Raw genomic sequence first — 25274 nt, forward strand, 5'->3', positions numbered from 1 at the left:
TAGTCTCACTCCACAGGATTTATCCGGATTCATCGTGACAGAAATTCACCGTTTAAAAAATACCAGTGAGATGGCATCCGAAGAAAACGTTCGAATTTTAAACATTAAGCAATTAGCAGATACGTCGAGAATACCGGCTGTTGAATTGTCAAAGAAAATGCAGAAAACTATGCTACAGTGAGTATCCCCACAGGGACTCGGCACAATTTTTAAAGATTTCGAGTCATTTCGGCCCTAAGACGTATCGGCCGCTAATTACCCAGGACGTTTCGGCCCTTTACCAAATCGGCCACATATTTAGTTAAGAATACGTCTTACAATACCTTAAACGTAGTCGTACTTTTTACCAGAATTTTGATAGTGTAAATAAATGAAAGAATTATAGGAATGAGAGAGTTAATTGAATAATTATATCGTATAAGTACGTAATCTCACACGCAACCTATTCTCAAGGAAACGGCTAGCTGTACGGACCCGTACGGCTAGACAAAAGTTCTAGCGGTACGTGAGTCACGTACGACTAGCCAGGACGCACTATATTGTGTAGCCGTACGGCACTTTTCAAAATTATATGCATATGTTATTTAGTGTCGTTAAACGAGGATTTTAATCACTAGTCCCTGCATTTGTCCTCGTGTGTTCACTTTAAAAAAGATGATACGTCATTTTGTAAAAAATGAATACGAACAAGCATTGTATAATCTATCTTGATAAAAGTGTCAATGCGTTTCACGGAACATGCAAACTTTAATTCCTTAATGATTGACAAGCTTCTAAACCGTCAGAAATACTTAATAGACGCAATTATCAGAGCCCAACAACAATTATTTTCAGTGTTATTTTTCTTTTTTTCCATTTTAAAGGTGTCAAAAATTAAACTTAATGAAACAAAAAAGGATTATTATCAAAACTTTGTAAACTATTTCAATTGTTTACATGCAACCAGATGACAAAGATCAATAGCCAACAATGTGATTAATTCCTCAAGAGTAAATTTTGGTGCCATATGTTAGAGTAAACATACGAAGACATTTGCTGTTTCTTGTTTAAAATCCTCACTTAAAGTCATAAAATAACATATACATTTTCGACTTCCATATAATTTTGAAAAGTGCCGTACGGCTAGCCAATACAGTGTGTCCTGGCTAGTCGTACGTGACTCAGTACTAAAGTACTTTTTTGAGACTTGATGGTATACGGTATTTTTTCATATACGTAAAAATTGTTTGAAAACCATTTTTATCGTTGTAACAGATGTACAATTCATGTTTAAATATTAAAATAGTTTTGGTAGAGTGTTTACAGGGGCGTATCACGTTGGGGGGGGGGGGGCAGGATCTGACCCCCAAGCGTCTGTGGAATTTTAGAGATACTTGAAGGGGTTTGAGATTAGGTTCTTTATTTTAAGAGGCCATGTTAGTTTTAAAACAGAGGGTTGTGCTTTTCCAAGATGGAAATAGACCTTTTTAGCTCACCTGAGCATATGCTCAGGTTGAGCTATTAGGATCACTCTTCGTCCGTCGTCTGTCGTACGTTGTCCGTTCACACTTTTCAAACGACATCTCTTCTGAAACCATAAGGCAAATCATAATGAAACTTCACAGGGATGTTCCTTGTGTGAAGCCTTAACAAAGTTGTTCAAAGAATTCCATTCCATGCAGAACTCTGGTTGCCATGGCAACCAAAAGAAAAAACTTTAAACATCTTCTTACCCAAAAAAAGCTTAAAAAAAATTTCTAGTTTTACCAAAGTCAAATAAAATCCCCAAAAAGCTCCCAGAGGTAAGATTTTTAGCATTTGTAAACATCTTAAAAATCGTGTCTACCAAGTTTGTTCAAATAAAAGCCCTGGGGTCAAAATTGGCCCCGCCCCAGGGGGTCATTGATTTTCCCTATATGCATAAAGTAGTAAAAACTTAAAAAAATTTCTTTTAAAAAACCCAAAAAGAGCTAGAGAAAATCTTCTAATCTTACAAGATGGTCAAATTTAGCATGATTTTCCCTAACATATAGAAAAATGTCTCTTCTTCTAATGTATGTCATGTTCAATGTATGTCTACCAAGTTTGTTCAAATAAAAGCCCTGGGGTCAAAATTGCCCCGCCCGGGCTGACATTGATTTCCCTTATATGTGTATAGCAAAAACTTAAAAGTCTTCTTTGAAAAAACCCAAATAGCTAGAGTTTAGATATTAAGCATGAAACATTTTCTAGTAAGTGTCTACAAAGATTGTTCAAATAAAAGCCCTTGGGTCAAAACTGGCCCTGCCCCAGGTGTGTCCTTGTTTTTAACTATATGTGTAAAGAAAAAAACTTGACCAGCAAGACCTTAGATGTTAAGCATGAAATATCTTCTAATGGGTGTCTACCAAGTTTGTTCAAATAAAAGCCCTGGGGTTTAAACTGGCCCCGCTCCGGGGGCCTATATACAGGTGAGCGACTTCAGGGCCATCATGGCCCTCTTGTTTAATAGTTGAATTTCAGTCAAATTTTACAGAAATTTTACATAAAGATTAATGTGTACATATTATGTAAAGAATTTATATAAAGATATATTTTATCTACATTAAAAAACCTCTTGAATGCTTAGAGGTTTGAGAACTGTTTAGTCCGCAATAAATTATAATACAAACTGAACAGAACATAACTTTATTAAACAAAACCTAGTACACGAACACTGAAACATATTTTATCTGGTTATTATCAACAAGTTCTTTTTCAAATTTGAATGATTAAAAAGCAAGACACAGAACAACAAACATTTATTATTAACCACTATTAAATTAATATAGTAAGTGACGAGTTTTTATCAATACAATACATCAGTCATAACAGTTAAAGAATTATAAGATAAAACAAACAATACTTTGTAAACAGACATTTTTAATATATAAAACAAACATTTTTACAATAAAAGAGATAGATTTTCAATCAGAGCATATATATTATCAAGAAATTAATATCAAACCATAAGTTGAAAAATCTTTGATATTACTTACGGCTATTAGCAATATACGCTATAAATAATTTTTTTGTTAAACCTTGAAAAAAGCATAAACTAAAGTGTTAGTTATTTGTTTATATACATTCAGTGTTTCTCACACTCTAAAAGTATTTACAATTTGAGTATAAATTATACTTAAATACAAATAAGTCGATTAAAGACGGGAATTAAACAGGTACCTGAGGATGCTGAGCTAGGAAGTAATTGGTTTCGAAAAAAGGAATCACTTTATCGTTCAAATAAAATCAAGATCCATGATCTGTGGACTGATGAATATTCATACCTGATTTTTCATTTTGGTTCATGATTATCTGAGTACTCGGATACTCACCCCAGCCCTATTTGATGATCTCTGACAGAGTTATCCCTCTAGAACTTTGAAAAAAATTGAAATATTTAGTTTCCATTCATTATCCCCCCCAACAGTTATACACTTTCAACTCAAATTTGACATATAGACACATCATAGGAATCAGCAAGCCAAGTTTGAATTTAGTCATGTTTCAATGATTTTGGACAAAGTTATCTCATTTGAATGTTGGAATATGTTTTAAATTTTTCAGTTTTCGCACTCTTAATTTGCGGAAATGTATGTAGTCAAATGATCTTGGCTTCAAATATGCACAAAATGTTAACACTGAATACTTTCATGACCTTGAACTTTGTAGAAAAATGCTTTGCGTTAACATTGAAAAATAAAAACTTGGAATGAATAAAAAAATAGTTTGTGCAAACAAACTTGGACCTAAATATTATTATATCATTTGAAAATTTGGCTGCATGTGGGGGCATCCGTGGCGTGTGGACACATTTCTAGTTATATTCAGCTAGTATATTTAAACATGTGTACAGTTTCAGATAAAGAATATATTGCTATAATAGTTGTTGTGTATTTTGACCCAGTGACCTACTTCCAAATTCAGTACAATCTACTGCATTATAACAAAGTTTGATTGTTTAGAAAGAAGAAATGTACTACTTCTGTAAGTTCTGTTATTACTGTTTAATGTTGTATAATGCAGTGACATAGCATCTTGTAACAAATGCCATCTTATTTATTTTCAGATTGAAAGGCGAGTTTATACTGGAAGATGGGAAAGGTGTTGACTATGTGAGGATGAAAGGGAGTCAACTGTTTCATGATTATAAGGATAGTTTGGCTCCCCAGCTTCAAAATGTTTCTCTTGATGACATCTCTGGGGATGAGAAAAAGGCTTTCTTTATAAGTATCCTTCTTGTTTAAAGTTAATGAGGACTTAAAGGAGATCCACTGAGGTCTGACAGGTAATTTGGTGTAACAAATTTCCACACAATATTATAACTAAGATAACAATAACTTACATTTTAACCACCCCTTTAAAAACAATTATGCGCGTAAATGCACTTATCACGTTAGGTTTTGATGCAAAAATGAAAGTTGGTTTTCCCACACATGTACAGAAGTTACCCACAATTCATGGGGTTTGTCTAAAATACGCAACAGAGATTTTTGGGGCAACAGAGTAAACAGGGCAAAATGTCTATTGATTTTTCTCAACACTCTAACCTATCCTTTTATATAACCAGTATAAGATAGAAAAAGTATATAAAGCTATTCAAAGTAGCAATTTTGATGTTTGTCAAGTTTTGTTTTGATGTATATTGAAAAGTTTCAATTTTGATATTTTGAAAAATTGGATGAAGACGAAGATAGCACATCAGTGATTTTTATACACGAGTATAACAAGCACAGTGTAATCACACTAATAAAAGTATTTAACTGTATTGCGTATTTAAATTAAATACAGTTAATGACATTCCAATTATTCCTGTAAGAAATGATAAATTTAAAAGCATGTCTCATTTGATTTTGATTTTCTTTTTATATGCCTGTCCGTCTGTCTGTGCATTTGATAGAAGTAGGGGGCCAAGTAACTGTAAACAGAACATAAGAAAACAATAGAGTTCATTCCATAACAATAGAATATGGTGCCATGGCCCTCTATTAAACAAAAGAAAATAACAAAAGAAATGGCCCCCTTGTCCATTTAATTGGAACGGACGTCCATCTGTTCGTTAGCAATTTGGTTTTCGGACCATAACTTAAGTTCCATTTGTCCCACAATATTCAAACTTCATAGGATGATTGTCCATATTGGGTAGAAGACCCCTATTGACTTTTGGGTCACAAGGTCAAAGGTCAAGGTCACTATTATCTTTTAAAACTGAAAACAGTTTCCGGAGCATGACTTAAGTTCCATTTGGCCCACAATATTCAAACTTCATAGGATGATTGTCCATATTGGGTAGAAGACCCCTATTGACTTTTGGGTCACAAGGTCAAAGATCAAGGTTACTATCACCTTTAAACTCCAGGAAACAGTTTTCGTTCAATAACTCAAGTATTAATCAACCTACAGCGGTTAAAATTTTATAGGATTAACAGCTTTATACCCCTGACGTCTTTCCGTCCATCAGTTGTAGCATTTTTACTTACAAGATAACAACTTGATGGTGGTTGCATTGAAAACAGCAACTGTATATATATACATGAATGTTCTTCAGCTATAAAGGAGGATTGCTTTTTGAAGGAGGTCTCCAGGTCAAAGGTCAAGGTCACACTTAAAGGTAATTGACAAAGCTTGTCCGGAGCAAAACTTCTACAGAAAAAAGAGGGATTTCAATATAACTTTGGCACAAATGCTCACCATTGTGAGGCGGAGTGTTGCATGCTAAAGTTTGGTCCCTGCGGCTAAGTTCAAGGTCACACATAGAGGTCATAAGTGTCAAGTACATGAACCAAGTCTCTAGGTTAATGGTTAAGGTCAAGGAATTATCCTGCATGACTCTATTTTTACTATCAAGCACTGAGGAATTTCCTGCACAAGTCTTAGTTCACTATGAAGCACTGAAAACATGCAATATGTGGGTTGTTAAAACTTATTTATTTTTATCCTTCACTGACATAAGATGTGTACAATGCTTTAACTATCCATGGCCTTGTTGAACAGTCTGAGTTACCACAGTCAGTACTTAAAGTTCAACATTTTTGGAAAACTACGCAGTACAACATTGGAGGATTAAATTACAGTCTAGATGACATAGAACATGGTATACTTAGAGGTGAGTATTGCTCTTTTCGGAGCTTTTGTCTACTTTTAGTACTTAGGAATTTTGTAAGTTGTATATTTTATCGATACCGATACTCTATACTTTTTAAGTGTTTGAGCAGCATTATTCATTATGTATTCATTATTTCTATAGGAATCTTATTTTGATTTGTTTATTACTAAATTATCAGTCTACTCTAAGATGTTTCAACATAATTGCTGGTGTTTCCACCAGTACTGTGTTTTCCAAATATGTATATAGTAAAAAATTTAAAAATCTTTTTCTTCAAATCTACAATGGCTAGGGCTTAGATAATTAGCATAAAACATTGTCTAGTGAACCTCTATCAATATTATTCAAATTATAGCTTTGGTGTCAAAATTAGCTTTTTTTTCACAAATGCAATCTTGTTAATGGGATATATTTCAGAAAGTGCCAGAGTGACCTGTAAAACTACTTACTGTATATTGAAAACAGTAAATCGATGTTACCACTAAGGCAATAACATGGAGTCCTAAAAGAATAGCATTTTATGCAGAAATCATTATATAGAACGTTTTGTTATTTACCGATATTTAAGATATACTTGATATGTAGGTATGAACAGTCAAATAAAATTTTAAGAGAATATCTACCTGAGATATAAGAGTCAATCTTCATTCAGGTGAGTGATAAATGTTCAATATGGCCTTCTTATTATGATTTAGGTAATAGAGGTCATCCTGCTTCAATAAACCCGCAATTTAAAGCTGGTGATCCAAGACTCAAGTATGTTGTCAATGAACTGGATCCAAGGATACATTTTGCTCTTGTTTGTGGTGCCAAGGTGAGTTGTTCAGACTGTTGATGTAAGTCTTAATTGCATTGGTATTCAAATTACATATGTCTTTTAGATCATTATTGTAGGTCACTCTCCAAGGCTTGGATATTTAGTGAATTGTTTCCCTTCCTGAAGTGAAACAGTTAATGTTTAAAGTTTTGTTCTATGTCTTGAGCATTTTAAGAAAATCTATAAACATTTCTTTTGGGTCTTTATTTTAGGTCATTGAACAGTAATGCTAGGGCATTCTGTGGTTTTTAGTGATTCAAATTGTCTTTAAATTGATTATTCTTTGTTGCTTTGGCCACAGTTATTTCAATGATGATGTCTCCTCTAAAACCAATCATCACACTTTTATGAAACATGCCTGGAATTATGGCAGGATGTTCCTTATATGAAACTCCACTGGAAATGTTATAAATGGTTTTGGTGAGTTGCTAATCATGTTTATAGGAGCTTATAAATGGAGAAAAAAACTTCTCAGAAACTGCAAGCTAGCATGCCGGTATTTCTAGTGTAGCATTGTCAAATGGACCTCTACAAAGTTAGTTCGAAGTATGATTTTGGTGTCAAAATTCGTCTAGTCTCTATGGTAAGAAATTTAAAGCAAACGTAGGTAGCCAAAGTCATGCGTGAATAATGATGTATTAAAAAATCATCAATCAAAATACCTTTCAAAAGTTATTTGGCTTAAAGGTTTGATATATAAATGTGGTTTGATATATAAATGTGGCATTGTTGACCAGGTGGGGATCTAAATTATTGTATAATACAAATTGCTAAATTATCGAGAACAGATGGTTCATACAAAGCTACACAGATGTAAATATCATTAAATGTCTATGACATAATGACTTACTTTTGTACTTTTCAAGCTATAGATTTAAACCACTTGTGGAAGAATGTCTTTATGATAATTGGAAGACTTTGACCAAGTAACCTACTTTTGAAATTTAAAGCTATCACTTCCAAATTAGAAACTTTTTATGCAACTGCAGCATCTGCGATGCAGTGGCATATAGAGATTCACCTTTGTGTTTGTGTGTACATGTATGTGTGTTATATAGATTCTATAGTGAACTTAAAAATTTTCTTGTGAAAAACCACGTGTCCAATTTCAACCAAACTTGTCAGGATTGATCCTTGGAGCTTCCAAAGTTGTTTAAAGAATTTCATTCCATGCAAAAATCTGGTTGCCATGGCAACCAAAAGGAATAATAAGAATAAATTAAAAAAAATCTTCTTGTAAAGATCCACAAGGCCTAGAGCGTAAGATATTTTTCCTAAGGCATTGTCTAGTAGACCTCTACCAGGATTGTTCAAATTATAGACCTGGGGTCAGAATTGGCCCTGCCCCAGGGTCATTGATTTTCACTATGGACATATAGTAAAAACTTAAAATATCACTTGCCTGAATGTACAAAGCTAAGAGTTTTGATATTTGGTATATGATATCATCTATAGGTACTCAATCAAAATTGTTCAAATTTTGCCTCTAGTGTCAAAGTTAACTCCATCCCAGTGCTCATAGGTTTTCCTTGTATGTATATAGTAAAAAAATCTTTTCTAAATTGACAAAGGCTACAAGTTAGATATTTTGCATGAAACATTATGTAGTGAACCTCTACCATGATTGTTCAAATTAAAGCCCTGGGGTCAAATTTGCCCCACCCCAGGGGTCATTGATTTTTACTATGTACATAAAGTAAAAAATTAAAAAATGTTCTTGTCTGAAGGTTCAAGGCTTTGAGCTTTGATATTTGGTATATAATATCATCAATAGGTCCTCTACCAAAGTTGTTTAAATTTGGCCCATAGTGTCAAAATTGCCCTGCTCTAAGGGCGATAGGTTTTCCCAATATGAATATAGTAAAAACTTGAAAAATCTTCCCGAATTGACAGTGGCCTTCTTGTCTGAAGGTACAATGCTTAGAGCTTTGATATTTGCTATATAATATCATCTATAGGTCCTCTACCAGAGTTTGTCAAATGTTGCCCCTTGTGTCAAAATTGGCCCTACCCAAGGGGCATTGATTTTCATTTTGTACACATTGTAAAAACAGAAACTAAAACAAATGTTTTCTGAATAGGCGAAAGCTGCAGCTAAATTTGACATGAAACATTGTGTGGTGGACCTGTATCAAGATTGTTTCAATTAAACCCTTGTGTCAAAATTTTGCCCTGCCCAATTGACATACTGTCTTGTCCTTTGATGTACAGGCATAAAATTTGGACCTTGTGCACAGTTTTAGTTGTAAAATTGATCTTTGATATCAGGTGACCTAGATTTTGATGATATGACCTACTTTTTTGTCCTGTGATGTGCAACTATGAAATTTGAACCATGTGCTCTGATTAAAATGTAAATTTAACTTCAATATCAACTGACCTAGATTTTGACAAAGTGTCTTACTGTGTTGTACTTTGATGTATAGTCATGAAATTTAGGCCATCTGAAATATAACCTTTTACCACCAAATTCACTAGACTCAACTGCATTGATAGATCTCTACTCTGATCTTTTATTTGAATAACAATAGATTTAACTACAAACATTGACATGTGCTCTTTTGTTAACAAATAGGTTGTGGTGAAATTGTTATTGTATCTCCTAATCTGATAATCAGTATTAGATAGGTCAGGGATCAGTGCATTATGGCAATGTTCAATTGTATAGAAAAAAACAAACATTTCTGTTCCGACACTAGTATTTAGTGAATGTAGGACAAAACCCCACCAGTTAAAACCCCACCACTCAAAATTTTATAGAGTGGACAAAACCCCACCACTAAATTTTATACAGTGGACAAAACCCCACCACTAAATTTTACAGAGTGGACAAAACCCCACCACTGCAGTTTTATAGAGTGGACAAAACCCCACACTTACCAATTATTGGGCAAGATTTTATGAATTAAAATATATATATTTATTAAGCAGATACATTAATAATAAAGAAAACAAGACAAGAAAACTCTTTGATTTCAATTATACATTTTTAAACAAGGATATCTGGCACTATTAAGGAATATTCCTTTTAAATAAATGTACATACATGTATATGAACATAAAAAATAAATTAATAAATAAATCATTCAAATGAAAAAACATTAATTCAAATTAAGTTCGTGTCAAATAAATTTAAATACATTTCATGAAAGTCAGTCTAAAAAAAATAAAGTTGGTGGTGTTTTGTCCACTCTATAAACTGAAGCGGTGGGGTTTTGTCCACTCTGTAAAATTTAGTGGTTGGGTTTTGTCCACTCTATAAAATTTAGTGGTGGGGTTTTAACTGGTGGGGTTTTGTCCGTCTTCCGTATTGAGTATATTAATAATGCGGTGGCATAGCATTTTTCACAAATGCAATCTTGCTTAACAATGTTTTCCAATAATTAATGTGTACAATTATTGTCATGATGGCCCTTTTGTTTGATAATTGGCAATTTGGACAACTATAAGTGTGACTTGAATTAAATAGCCGTAAGTTCCTTTGGAGAAGTATCAGATCATTTATGCATTTTTTTTTAAGTAAAAAAGAATAAAAAACATCTCCCTCTAACATTTTCTTCCTACTTTTAAGCAAATGAATCATTTGTAGAAATAACATAATTATGTCTACATAATTTAATGCTGATTGTTGCAGGATTATAGTACCTAAGAATTTTAACTAAATTTTTAATGAAATTTAAAGCTCAAGAAATTGCAGTGTTTGAAAAGCAAATAATTCCCTTTGGGCTCCAGCCCGCAGGGTATTGGTACGCGATTAATGTTTGAGGCATGGAGGAGCATGTGACCTGCTTTCGGTACATGGAGGAGCAAGTGATCTGTAAGTTGTACATGATTGGTTAATTGACCTTTGCGAAAAACCTAGCTTAGAACACCATTTTCCGGCATGTTACAGATTTAGCTCTGGGGCATTACACCTAATTAAGTACAAAACACTATTACTTAATATTTCTAGTTTTCTATTATTATTTTACTGTTTGAAGTGAAATAGCTCGCTGTGTTTGATAATTTTCAATGTTCCTTTAATATCTTTCTCAAATTTTACAAAAAATGAATTGTTTATAATGATTTTCTATAAAATTAAAACACTCATAGTGGCATCTGCCAGCCTTGGTAAAGAGAGATATTTTCTGCCTAAATTTATGTGTTTACTTTATTTCTTGCACAGAATTATTCAGGTATTTTATCATTTTCTTAAAAAGAAATAATTGTTTTATTTCACTTAAATCCAAAAAATACCAAAGAACACACCATAAATGAATAATACATACAGGTGACAATACTCGGTGACAGGTCTCCAAAAACTTTCTTTTGTTGATCTATCCTTGTCAACTGTATTTTCAATAAAAACATGTTTTCTTTTTTTTAAATTTATCTTATTTATATATTTATTTTTTAGGTTTTTATTTTATTTATTATGCTTCCCGAAGAGTGAGCATATAGTCGCCGCTTTATCTCTCAGTCCATCCATCTGTCTGGGCTATTTAAGACGAGAAGGGGGTCATCTAACTGTAAACAGAACAAAAGAGAACAAAAGAGTTCATTCCATAACAATAGAAAAAGGGGCTATTAAACAAAAGAAAATAACCAAAAAAATGGCCCCTTAGTCCATTAAATTGACGCTCTCATGGGACAGTTATAATGTGGCTAGAGAGACAATAGGTAACTGTTCTTTCTCTTAGATGTCATTCATTCCATAATGCTTTTAAATGGCTATTTTCTTTTATGTGGCTAAAAAGAACAATAGAGAGAACAATAGAGTAGCCACATTATTACTCTCCCGTTAGAACTTCTGTCCGTCCGTCTGTCCATTAGTCTATGCCCATTCATACAAACCCAGAGGTACTTGTGTGATTTGGAGAACAATAGGTAACAGTAAATTGTCTTTGATCCTATTCATTCTGTTTTTGCTTGTGTGTCTTTTTTAAAGTCTTGTGTGACTAAAATCGGTTTAAAAGATCAAAGGAAAAGTCACATAAGTACCATTTCGTATGTATGTCCATCCGTCCGCTTTTCTTGTCTGGGAGATAACTTTGAAACAACAAGAGGTATCAACATGAAACTTTGTAGATAGATAGATCTCATTAAGTAGGTGTGCTGTGCACAAGAACTGTAACTCTGCCTTGCCTAATTTTTGAATTATTGCCCTTTGTTTATTTTACACTTTGAATGGGACATAACTCTTAAATTATTAGAGATATCAACATGAAACTTTGTAGGTAGATAGATCTCATTGATTAAAAGTGCATTGTTGAAGAACCATAACTCTGTCTTGCCTAATTTTGGAGTAATTGCCCTTTGTTCATTTTGACACTTTGAACTTTGTCCGGGACATTACTCTAAAATTATAAGAGATATCAACATGAAACTTTGTAGGTAGATAAGTCTCGTTGGGTAGAAATGCAGTGTGCTAAAGAACCATAACTCTGCCTTGCCTCATTTTGAAGTTATTGCCCTTTGTTTATTTTTACTTTTTGACTTTTGTCCGGGACATAGTTCTTAAATTATTAGAGATATCAACATGAAACTTTGTAGGTAGATGGATCTCATTGGATAGAACTGCAATGCTAAAGAATTTAAACACAGCCTTGTCTAATTTTAGAGTTATTGCTCTTGGTTCATTTCTACATTTTGAATTTTACCCGGGACATAACTCTGAAACTATAAGAGATATCATCACGAAACTTTATAGATAGATAGATCTAATTGAATAGAAGTGCAGTGCAAAAAAAACATAAATCTGCCTTGTCTAATTTTGGAGTTTTTGCCCTTTGTTCATGACACAAAGTGACATGGTGAGCTTTTGGGATCACTTTTCGTCCCCGGTCCATCTGTCTTCCCTCCAGCATCCTTAAACTTTTACTTCAAACGACATCTCCTCATAAACTGCTTAGCCAGTTCATCCAAACTTCACAGGAATGGTCCTTTGGTGGTCATCTTAAAAATTGTTCAAAGAATTTAATTCCATGCAGACCTCTGGTTGCCAAAAGAAAAAACTTAAAAAATCTTCTTTCAAAAAACCAAAAGAGGTAGAGCTTAGATATTGGCATGAAATATCTGCTAGTGAGTGTCTATCAAGTTTGTTAAAATAAAAGCCCTTGGGTGAAAATTGGCCATGCCCCGGGGGGTCATTGCTTTTCCTTATATGTATATAGTAAAAACTTAAAAAATCTTCTTTTAAAAAACCTGAAAGAGCTAGAGCTTTAATATTTGGCATGAAACATTGTCTGATGAGTGTCTACCAAGTTTGTTAAAATAAAAACCCTGGGGTCAAAATTGGCCCAGCCCAAGTAGGGGTCATTGATTTTCCTTATATGTATATAGTAAAAACTTAAAAAATCTTCTTTAAAAACACGAAAGAGCTAGAGCTTAAACATTTGGCATGTAACATCTTCTAGTGAATGTCTATCAAGTTTGTTCAAATAAAAACCCTGGGATCAAAATTGACCCCCAGGGGTACTGATTTTCCATATATGTCTGTAGTAAAAACATCAAAAATCTTCTTTTAAATAACCCATATCTTAAGCATGAAACATCTTTTAATGAGTGTCTACCAAATTTGTTCAAATAAAAGCCCCGGGGGTCTGATTTTCCTTATATGTCTATAGTAAAAACTTGAAAGATCTTCTTTTAAAAACCTAAAAGAGCTACAGCTTAGATATTTATCATAAATCATCTTCTAATGCCGGTGTCTACCAAGTTGGTTAAAAAAAAAAAGCCCCTGGGTTAAAATTAGCCTCGCCCCAAGGGCCTATATACAGGTGTGCAATGTCGGCCCTCTTGTTTTATACTTTCTTGTGTCCAAAACTTTCTCGGGGAGCATCACCTGGTTCAACCGGTTCTTGTTTATTTTTTTCCGTTGTTTTGTTTTCAAACAAATTAGAAAAGAGTTACATGAAATATCTGTAAATTATTAAAAAATTTCCCCCGCAGGAATCCATTTTAACTTGTCAATTTCTTTTTCAGTCTTGTCCAGCAATAAATGTTTATTCTGGCGGAAATATAGATAAAGCACTAGATGGAGCTACCCGTAGTTTCTGTGCACAGGAAGTGTCCATGTTCACTGAGGTAGATGAAATCTGGTTGTCAAGAATTTTTCAATGGTATTCTCAAGACTTTGGTAACACAGACCTGGATGTCATCAAGTGAGTAGGTCATCCTGCAATCAGACAATGGCTAACATTGGCACAGATTCATAATATGTATATGTTGTAAAAACTTAGAAGTCTTCTTTTGAAAAATCCAAATAGATAGCGCTTAGATATTTAGCATTAAACATCTTCTAGTGAGTGTCGACCAAGTTTGTTCATCTTTATATGTACAATCTTTTGGAACTGTTGTTTTCCCTTAGCAATAGCAACCAGTAATGTTTTTACACATGCACTATTTCAGATTAAAATATGAACTTTGTTATATTAGTTTAAGGTGACAACATAGTCAATTATCACTAAAAATACCAAAAATGAGATTTTTAGCTTAGTATATATATATCAATCTTTTCTGAACACATTCGTGATTTAATTTTGGAAGTAGTTAGGCAAGAAACTATGTTTTTAAACGTTTTAAAATGGTACCTATACAATTTTCATCTGCTATGAGCGTAACCTGTCAATTATCGATGACGCTTCACCCCCTGTTTAGGCATCAATGAGGGTAATCGGAAGTTCCATATATCCGTGAACTTTTAGGATCGTTGAATGTCCGTTGTCTGTCCACACTTGTTTGTTAACACTTTAACAGTCACATTTTTGCCTCAATCATCACCAAACTTTGTCAGGATGCTTATCTAGTTGATAGCTCGGATGAGTTCAAACATGGATCATCTCGGATGAAAAACTAGGTAACAGGAGCTAAAAATAGAAAAACCATGTTAACACTCTAAAGGTCACATTTTTGCCTCAATCATCATCAAACTTGGTCAGGATGCTTATCTAGATAATAGCTCGGATCAGTTGGAACATGGGTCATCTCAGATGAAAAACTAGGTCACAGGAGCTAAAAAAAGAAAAACCTTTTTAACACTCTAGCGGTCACACTTTTTACTCAGTCATCATTAAACTTTGTCGGGATTTCTCATCTGATGAGTTCGATCATGGGTCATCTCAGATGAAAAACTAGGTCACATGAGCTAAAAATGGAGAAACCTTCTTAACACTCTAGGGGTTACATTTTTGACTCAATCATTATCAAACTTGGTCAGGATGTTTATCTAGGTAATAGCTCGGATGAGTTCAAACATGGGTCATCTCAGATGAAAAATTAGGTAACATGAGCTAAAAATGGAAAAGCCTTCTTAACACTCTAGCGGTCACATTTTTGACTCAATCATTATCAAACTTGGTCAGGATGCTTATCTAGGTAATAGCTCGGATGAGTTCGAACATGGGTCATCTTGGATTAAAAACTAAGTCACAGGAGCTAAAACTAGAAAAACTTTGTTCACACTCTAGGGATCACATTTTTGCTTCAATCATCATCAAACTTGGTCAGGATGCTTAGTGTCTAGGTAAAAGCTTGGATGAGTTCAAACATGGGTCATCTCAGATGAAAATTTAGGTCACAGGAGCTTAAAGTAGAAAAACCTTGTTAACACTCTAGCGGTCACATTTTTAGCTCAACTTTTTTTTTTTTGAAAAAAAAAGTAGAGGTATTGTTATAGTCAGGTCGGCGTTGCCGTTGCCGTCCGCAAACTTGTACCTGGATCATAACTTTTTAGCTCACCTGAGCTTGCTCAGGGTGAGCTTTTAGGATCGGTGAATGTCTGTCCTCCGTCGTCCGTCCGGCCGTCCACAATTGCTTGTGAACACTCTAGCGGTCGCATTTTTGCCTCAATCATCATCAAACTTGGTCAGGATGCTTATCTAGTTGAAAGCTCGGATGAGTTCGAACATGGGTCATCTCTGATGAAAAACTAGGTCACAAGAGCTAAAAATAGAAAAACCTTGTGAACACTCTAGAGGTCACATTTTTGACCCAATCATCATCAAACTTGGTCAGGATGTTTGTCTAGGTGATAGCTTGGATGAGTTCGAACATGGGTCATCTCGGATGAAAAAGTAGGTCACAGGAGCTATAAATAGAAAAACCTTGTGAACACTCTAGTGGTCACATTTTTGAACCAATCATCATCAAACTTGGTCAGAATGCTTGTCTAGTCAATTGCTTGGATGAGTTCGAACATGGGTCATCTCTGATGAAAAACTAGGTCACAGGAGCTAAAAATAGAAAAACCTTGTGAACACTCTAGTGGTCACATTTTTGACCCAATCATCATCAAACTTTGTCAGGATGCTTGTTTAGATAATAGCTCGGATGAGTTCGAATATGGGTCATCTCGGATGAAAAACTAGGTCACCGGAGCTATAAATAGAAAAACCTTGTGAACACTCTAGTGGTCACATTTTTGCATCAATCATCATCAAACTTGGTCAGGATGCTTATCTAGTTGATAGCTTGGATGAGTTCGAACATGGGTCATCTCGGATGAAAAAGTAGGTCACCAGAGCTAAAAATAGAAAAACCTTGTTAACACTTTAGCGGTCACATTTTTGCATCAATCATCATCAAACTTGATCAAGATGCTTGTCTAGGTGATAGCTCGGATGAGTTCGAACATGGGTCATCTCGGATGAAAAACTAGGTCACAGGAGCTAAAAATAGAAAAACCTTGTTAACACTCTAGTGGTCACAATTTTGACTCAATTGTCATCAAACTTGGTCAGGAAACTTGTCTAGGTCATTGCTGGGAATAAATCCAACATGGGACATTTCGGATGAAAAACTAGGTCACAGGAGCTAAAAATAGAAAAAATCTTGTTAACACTCTAGTGGCTACTGTTGTGATCCAAATATTCTGTTAATTGGTCTGAAAGTTTGTTTTGATGATTTCTAAGTCAAGATCGAACATGGGTCATCTTGGATGAAAAACTAGGTCACACCGCCCAAATATGGAAAAACCTTGTTAACATTCTAGTGGTCACATTTTCGACTCAATTATCATCAAACTTGGTCAGGATGTTTGTCTAGGTAATTGCTTGGATGAGTTCGAAATCGCATGTGAAACTAGGTCACCGGAGCTAAAAATAGAAAAATCTTGTTAACACTCTAGTTGCTACTGTTTTGATCCAAGTATCCTGGAAATTGGTCTGAAAGTTTGTTTTGATGATTTCTAGGTCAAGTTTGAATATGTGTCACCTGGGTAAAAAACTAGGTCGCACTGCTCAAATATGGATAATCCTTGTTAACACTGTAGTGGTCACATTTTTGACTCACCTGTCATGAGACTTGGTCAGAATGCTTGTCTAGGTAATTGTTTGGATGAGTTTGATAATTCAGGTGAGCGATCTAGGGCCATCATGGCCCTCTTGTTTATTTCTTGGTGTATTGTCTTCATACTTGGCCACAACAACCCTTGGGACAAGACCTTTCAGTAGACCCCACTAACCTTGACTTTCATCCATAAATGACCTTGACCTTCAAGGTTGAAAGTCCAATTTTTGCTTGTTCATGCTGTTATTGGCTGTAACTTTGTTATTTTTGAATGGATTGTCTTCAAACTTGAACATAATAATCTTCAAGGATATCCCTTAAAAATAACCTGCCAGACCTTGACCTTCACTCATAAATGACCTTGACTTTGAAGGTCAAATTATTGAAATTTTCATTTTTTTGGCTATTATTGGCTGTAACTTTGTTATTTTTGAATGGATTGTCTTCAAACTTGAACATAATTATCTTCAGGGATATCCCTTAAAAATAACTAGACAGACCTTGACCTTCACTCATAAATGACCTTGACTTTGAAGGTCAAATTATTGAAATTTTCATTTTTTTGGCTATTATTGGCTGTAACTTTGTTATTTTTGAATGGATTGTCTTGAAATTTGAACATAATAATCTTCAACGATAACTGTTAAAAATATACCGAAAGACCTTGACCTTCACTCATTAATGACATTGTCTTTGAAGGTCAAATTATTGAAATTTTCATTGTTTTGGCGGTAACTGACTGTAACTTTGCTATTATTGAAGGGATCAACTTCATATTATAACAGAACATTCTTAAGGACCAGACCTCGTTGTTTATCAAACCCAAATTTGCTTGGGCTCTTTAATGACCTTGACCTTGAAGGTTAAATTACTGAATTTTCTCAGATTTGTGCATTAAATGACCATAATTATATATTTATTGGGGTGTGTGTGTGTATATGAATATATTTACAACAACAACAATAACAGAATTGCGTCATTGTTTCTATTTTTAGAAATTGCATCATTGTTTCTATTTTTAGAAATTGCGTCATAGTTTCTATTTTCAGAAATTGCATCATTGTTGCTATTTTTAGAAATTGCGTCATAGTTTCTATTTTTAGAAATTGCTTATTTTTAGAAATTGCGTCATTGTTGCTATTTTTAGAAATTGTGTCATTGTTTCTATTTTTAGAAATTGCGTCATTGTTTCTATTTTTAGAAATTGCGTCATAGTTTCTATTTTTAGAAATTGCGTCATTGTTGCTATTTTTAGAAATTGCGTCATTGCTGCTACTTTTAGAAATTGCGTCATTGTTGCTTTTTTTAAATTGGTCATAGTTTCTATTTTTAGAAATTGCATCATAGTTGCTATTTTTAGAAATTGCGTCATTGTTGCTATTTTTAGAAATTGCGTCATAGTTTCTATTTTTAGAAATTGCGTCATTGTTTCTATTTTTAGAAATTGCGTCATTGTTGCTATTTTTAGAAATTGTGTCATTGTTTCTATTTTTAGAAATTGCGTCATTGTTGCTATTTTTAGAAATTGCGTCATTGTTGCTTTTTTGAAATTGCGTCATTGTTGCTTTTTTGAAAATGCGTAATAGTTTCTATTTTTAGAAATTGCATCATTGTTGCTATTTTTAGAAATTAGGTCATAGTTGCTATTTTTAGAAATTGCGTCATTGTTGCTATTTTTAGAAATTGCGTCATTGTTGCTATTTTTAGAAATTGCATCATAGTTTCTATTTTTAGAAATTGCGTCATTGTTGCTATTTTTAGAAATTGCGTCATTGTTGCTATTTTTAGAAATTGCGTCATTGTTTTATTTTTAGAAATTGCGTCATTGTTTCTATTTTTTTATATGCCCGAAAGAATTTCGGACATATTAAGTTATACCCCCTGGCGTCCGTCTGTCCGTCCGTCCGTCTGTCCGTCCGTCCGTTAGCAATTTGGTTTCCGGAGTATAACTTAAGTTCCATTTGGCCCATAATATTCAAACTTCATAGGATGATTGTCCATATTGGGTAGAAGACCCCTATTGATTTTGGGGTCATAAGGTCAAAGGTCAAGGTCACTATGACCTTAAAACTGAAAAGGTTAGCAATTTGGTTTCCGGAGCATAACTAAAGTTCCATTTGGCCTACAGTGTTCAAACTTCATAGAATGATTGTCCATATTGGGTAAAAGACCCCTATTGATTTTGGGGTCACAAGGTCAATAGGTCAAGGTCACTATGACCTTAAAACTGAAAACAGTTTCCGGAGCATAACTTAAGTTCCATTTGTCCTACAGTGTTCAAACTTCATAGGATGATTGTCCTTATTTGGTAGAAGACCCTGATATATTTTGGGGTCACAGGTCAAAGGTCAAGGTCACTATGACCTTAAAACTGAAAACAGTTTCCGGAGCATAACTTTAGTTCCATTTGGCCCACAGTGTTCAAACTTCATAGGAGGATTGTCCATATTGGGTAGAAGACCCCTATTGATTTTGGGGTCACAAGGTCAAAGGTCAAGGTCACTATTACCTTAGAACTGAAAACAGTTTCCGGAGCATAACTTAAGTTCTATTTGGCCCACAGTGTTCAAACTTCATAGGATGATTGTCCATATTGGGTAGAAGACCCCTATTGATTTTGGGGTCACAAGGTCAAAGGTCAAGGTCACTATTACTTAGAAATTGAAAACAGTTTCTTGAGCATGACTTTAGTTCCATTTAGCCCACAATATTCAAACTTCATAGGATGATTGTCCATATTGGGTAGATGACCCCTATTGATTTTGGGGTCACAAGGTCAAGGTCACTATTACCTTAAAACTGAAAACAGTTTTCGGAATATAACTTAAGTATCATTTGGCCTACTGTGTATAAGCTTCATAGTATGATTGTCCATATTGGGTAAAAGACCCCTAATGATTTTGGGGTCACAAGGTCAAAGGTCAAGGTCACTTTTACCTTAGAATTGAAAAGAGTTTCTGGGGCAGAACTTAAAGTTCCATTTGGACCACAATATTGAAACTTCAAAGGAGGATTGTTATTTGAAGGAGGTAATACTTTATTTTAGTCCCATGTCTTACAAATGCTTCATCTTTACTGAAAAAAAAAACAAAACACTTTCCGGCATATAATGCTCCGCCTAGCGGTGCTCTTGTTAGAAATTGCGTCATTGTTGCTTTTTTTAGAAATTGCGTCATGTTGCTATTTTTAGAAATTGCGTAATGTTTCTATTCATATTCATATACAAAATATATAAACAAAACTAATGTGACAAGACAGACCAACTAAATTTATAAAAAGGAAACGTGAAGATATGTTCAAACCTTTCTATGTTTGCGTTTAGAAAAAGTAAAAAGTCGAGCGTTGCCCCCGCCCGGCGGTGGCTCTTGTTGACTCGATCATCATCAAACTTTGTCAGGATGCTTAGTGTCGAGGTAATAGCGTCATCATCATGGGTCATCTCGGATGAAAATTTAGGTCACAGGAGCTAAAAATAGAAAAACCTTGTTAACACTCAAGTGGTCACATTTTTGACTCGATCATCATCAAACTTAGTCAGGATGCTTGTCTAGGTAATTGCTCGAATGAGTTCAAACATGGGTCAATTCAGATGAAAAAATAGGTCACAGGAGCTGCTAAAAAAAGAAAAATCTTGTTAACATTCTAGTGGCTACTGTTTTGATCCAACTATTCTGGAAATTGTTCTGAACGTTTGTTTTTATGATTTCTAGGTCAAGGTTTAATATGGGTCAGTGAGGTCAAAAACTAGGTCACACCGCCCAAATATGGAAAAACCTTAACACTCTAGTGGTCACATTTTTGACTCAATTATTATCAAACTTGGTCAGGATGCTTGTCTAGGTAATTGCTGGGATAAGTTCAAACATGGGTCATCTCAGATATAAAAAATTAGGTCACAGGAGCTAAAAATAGAAAAATCTTGTTAACACTCTAGTGGCTACTGTTTTGATCCAAGTATCCTTGAAATTGGTCTGAAAGTTTGTTTTTATGATTTCTAGGTCAAGTTTGAATATGGGTCACCTCGGCTTAAAAACTACGTCACACTGCTCAAATATGGATAATCCTTGTTAACACTCTAGTGGTCACATTTTTGACTCACCTGTCATGAAACTTGGTCAGAATGCTTGTCTAGGTTATTATTTGGTTGAGTTTGATGGGTCAGATGAGCGATCTAGGGCCATCATGGCCCTCTTGTTATATATATCATTGTCTTGAAGGCCTGTACAACTTGAATTAAGGCTCAGTAATAAGAAAAGTCCTCATCTATTTTTGTGCCCCCACTTTGGGGGGGGGGGGGGGGGCATTAGATTAGCCCTTGTCCGTCCATCTGTCTGTCCTCATTTTGTGTCACATGTAGCTCATAAAGTATTTGACCTAGAATCATGAAACTTTACAGGAATGTTGATCAGTATCTGTAGTTGTGCATGTGGGTATTTTTATGTGGATTTTTTAGTACTTTTGAGTTATTGCCCTTGACTTAAAATTTCACAATTTTCAACTTGTGTCGCATTTAGCTCAAAAAGTATTTCGACCTAGAGTCATGAAACTTTACAGGAATGTTGCTCAGCATGTGAAGTTGTGCTTTTGGGGTTTTGCTTGTGGATTTATACTGTTTTGTCTGAGTTATTACCCTTGCCTTACTGAAAATTTGCAATTTTCAATTTGTGTTGTGCATAGTTGAAAATATATTTAACCTAGAGTCATTGAAACTTAACAGGAATGTAGGTCAACATTTAAAGTTGTGCACCTAGGGGTTTTGCTTGTGGATTTATTCTGTTTTGTCTGAGTTATTACCCTTGCCTTACTGAAAATTTGCAATTTTCAATTTGTGTTGTGCATAGCTGAAAATATATTTAACCTAGAGTCATTGAAACTTAACAGGAATGTAGGTCAACATTTAAAGTTGTGCACCTAGGGGTTTTGCTTGTGGATTTATTCTGTTTTGTCAGAGTTATCGCCCTTAACTTTGTATACATTTGCAATTTTCAACCTGTTCATGCATAGCTCTAAAAGTATTTTACTTGTAGGCCTGAAAGTTTACAAGAATTTTGGTCAGCATGTGTACTTTTGCATCTTGGGGTTCGCTTGTGGATTTATTCAGTATTTGAAAAGTTCTTGCCCTTTACTTTGTAAAAGATTTTTAGTTTTCAACATGTACCCCAAAATATATTTGACCTAGAGTCATAATATTGACAAAGCAGTGGAATGTTGGGGCACCTCAGTGTCCTATGGACACATTTCTAGTTACAATTACTGTGGACAAAGTTATAGACATTCTTGGTCATTAAGTATGTAATGATGAGATTGCAGGCATGTTATTTTGTTATTGGTGTAACTAAAACATTTTTATACATTGCAGGTGGATAGTGCCATACCTCGACAAAAAAGTGCAGGAACGTGCAGAAATACTCTTGTTCAAATTAGACAAAATCAAACCAATTGACATTAAGTATAACGAATATGATTGGGGATTGAATGGACCCAAACCAAAGTATGACCCAACAGAAATTCACCCAAATGATTTGATGGAAATGGAAAACAAAATGTAATTTCTCCATCTGAAATAGAATGTTTATGGTACTTTCCATAATACCATTAAAATGAAGAGTTACCTGATATTAATTATAGGCAGAGAAAGCTATTTGTAGTTCTGTATTAATCCTCCGATTTTCTGCTTCCAGCTACCTTGTTTTGATAACATGAAATGTGAAGTCATAACTGATCAGCTTTTGCACATTCTTGTGTTCTGCTAGGGGTTATGATTTTGGACTTTTTTGGTTCTTGGCTGTTAACTTATATTGGTCACATGATGATTATATACAACTGTATTAATAAATTTTGATTACATGCCAATTCTATATTACATTGAATATTACAATAATATTACTGAGGAAAATTATTGACTAGTATATTTTGTAACCAGTTGTTATAAACAGAGACCAATATTTACTTAAGCTCACGTTAAAATACATTGACATAAATCATTGTGATATAATTTTTTCCTTGGTTTTTAATTTATTTGGCATTAATGCAGTGATTGCTACCTCATACCTGTTTTGTGTTAGAAATGTTAGAACAACTCTTTGTCATAAATAAGTATTTTACTTCACTGTTTCCTGTTTTATGCCTCCAGATTGGGAAAGCATATTGTTGTGATCTTTGTGTTTGTCTTGACCATAACACAGAAATCCTTTCACCTACATAGGTGGCTAGAATCTTCCTGCATGACACCCTTAATGGTCACAGGGTCACAGGTCAAGATCACTAGGTCAAGGCCACTTGGACATGTTCATTTTCAGTTTGTCTGTTTTGAAAAAAAGTCAAGCAATAATGATTGCTGCATTATTGTCATGCAAAAACCAATGTAGCCCATTATTCAAACATTTTAAAAGTTATTAACATGAATCTTGGAGTACTTGTTTATCTTGACAATGTGTAGTTGTTAGACAAGGGGCATAATTCTGAAAGCTGTATTTTTGGAGTAATGCCCCTAATGATTATTTTTTGTGAAAAGTGATTATTTCAACAGAAGAAAGATAACACTGCTCGTAGGGCTATTGTTAGAAGCTTTTATAGATTTAATAAACTGTTTTTACTGAAGAACATTCATTTTCCAATTAATACCAGTTCATTTAATATCCACATATTATAGAATTATTATGATACAGTTAGTTCTTTGAAGGTAGTAAGAATAATGAAATATAGGGGTGTCACATTTATCCAATTTTTATGCCCCCGCCATGTAATGGCCTGGGCATATAGTGTTACCCTGTTCCGTCATTCCGTCCTTCCGTCCTTCGGTCCTTCCATCCTTCCGTCCTTCCGTCATTCTGTCATTCCGTCATCATCAGTTTCCATTCATTATCTTAAGAACGGTTGGACATATTCAACTCAAATTTCACTTATGGATATGTCATGAGAAAATACAAGTCAAGTTCGAATTTGGTCATGGTTCGATGATTTTTGGCAGAGTTATGCCCCTTTTACTTTGAAAAAATATGAAATTTCAGTTTCCGTTCATTATCTTAAGAACGGTTGGACACATTCAATTCAAACTTGACATATGGATATGTCATGGGAAAATACAGGTCAAGTTCGAATTTGGTTATGGTTCGATGATTTTTGGCAGAGTTATGCCCCTTTTACTTTGAAAAAATATGAAATTTTCAGTTTCCGTTCATTATCTCCCCAATGGTACAACACAATCAACTCAAACTTGACATATTGATATGTCATGAAAAAATACAGGTCAAGCTCGAATTTGGTCATGGTTCGATGATTTTTGGCAGAGTTATGCCCCTTTTACTTTGAAAATAATATGAAATTTTCAGTTTCCGTTCATTATCTCCCTTAAGGTACAACACATTCAACTCAAACGTGACATATGGATGCGTCAAAGGAATGCGCAGGTCAAGTTCATATTTGGTCATGGTTTAATGATTTTTGGCAGAGTTATGCCCCTTTCACTTTGAAAGTAATATGAAATTTTCAGTTTCCGTTTATTATCTCCCCAATGGTACAACACATTCAACTCAAATTTGACACATGGATATGATTTTGGAATGCGCAGGTCAAGTTCATATTTGGTCATGGTTTAATGATTTTTGGCAGACTAATGCCCCTTTCACTTTGAAAATAATATGAAATTTACAGTTTCTGTTCATTATCTACCCAACAGTGTCACATATTCAACTTTAATTTGACATATGGATATGTCAAAGGAATGGGCAGGTCAAGTTGGAATTTGGTCATGGTTTGATGATTTTTTGGCAGAGTTATGTCCCTTTCACTTTGAAAATAATATAGATACATCTTAGGAATAAGCAGTTTAAGTTGGAATTTGGTCATGGTTCAATGATTTTAGACAAACTTATCTTTCCTGAATGTTGGAAAAATTTTGAACTTTCAGTTTCACCACTCATTCTTTTAGCCATTATTTTGGCTACAAATATGCAATATGCTATTTCTAAAAGGTTAAGACTGAATAATTTCAGTGCCTTGAACATTGTATGGAAATGGTTTGTGTTAACATTGAAAAGTTTTAAGGGCTTTGAACTTAAAATGAAAAAAATAATTATTGCACCATCT

General features: G+C 34.3%; 1 protein-coding gene across 1 annotated transcript; it reads left to right on the top strand.

Moving 5' to 3' along the window:
* Nucleotides 1-23934, top strand: LOC132743304 (uncharacterized). The gene is made up of 6 exons (XM_060731844.1): nucleotides 1-177; nucleotides 4067-4227; nucleotides 5951-6103; nucleotides 6799-6917; nucleotides 13884-14062; nucleotides 22546-23934. The coding sequence occupies exons 1-6, from the start codon at nucleotides 71-73 to the stop codon at nucleotides 22733-22735; spliced, it is 909 nt and encodes a 302-aa protein (XP_060587827.1). The 5' UTR covers nucleotides 1-70; the 3' UTR covers nucleotides 22736-23934.
* The last annotated feature ends 1340 nt before the right edge of the window (nucleotides 23935-25274 follow it).

This window comes from Ruditapes philippinarum, unplaced genomic scaffold (genome assembly GCF_026571515.1).
Source record: "Ruditapes philippinarum isolate M1 unplaced genomic scaffold, ASM2657151v2 ctg547_1_1_1_1, whole genome shotgun sequence".
NCBI lineage: Eukaryota > Metazoa > Mollusca > Bivalvia > Venerida > Veneridae > Ruditapes > Ruditapes philippinarum.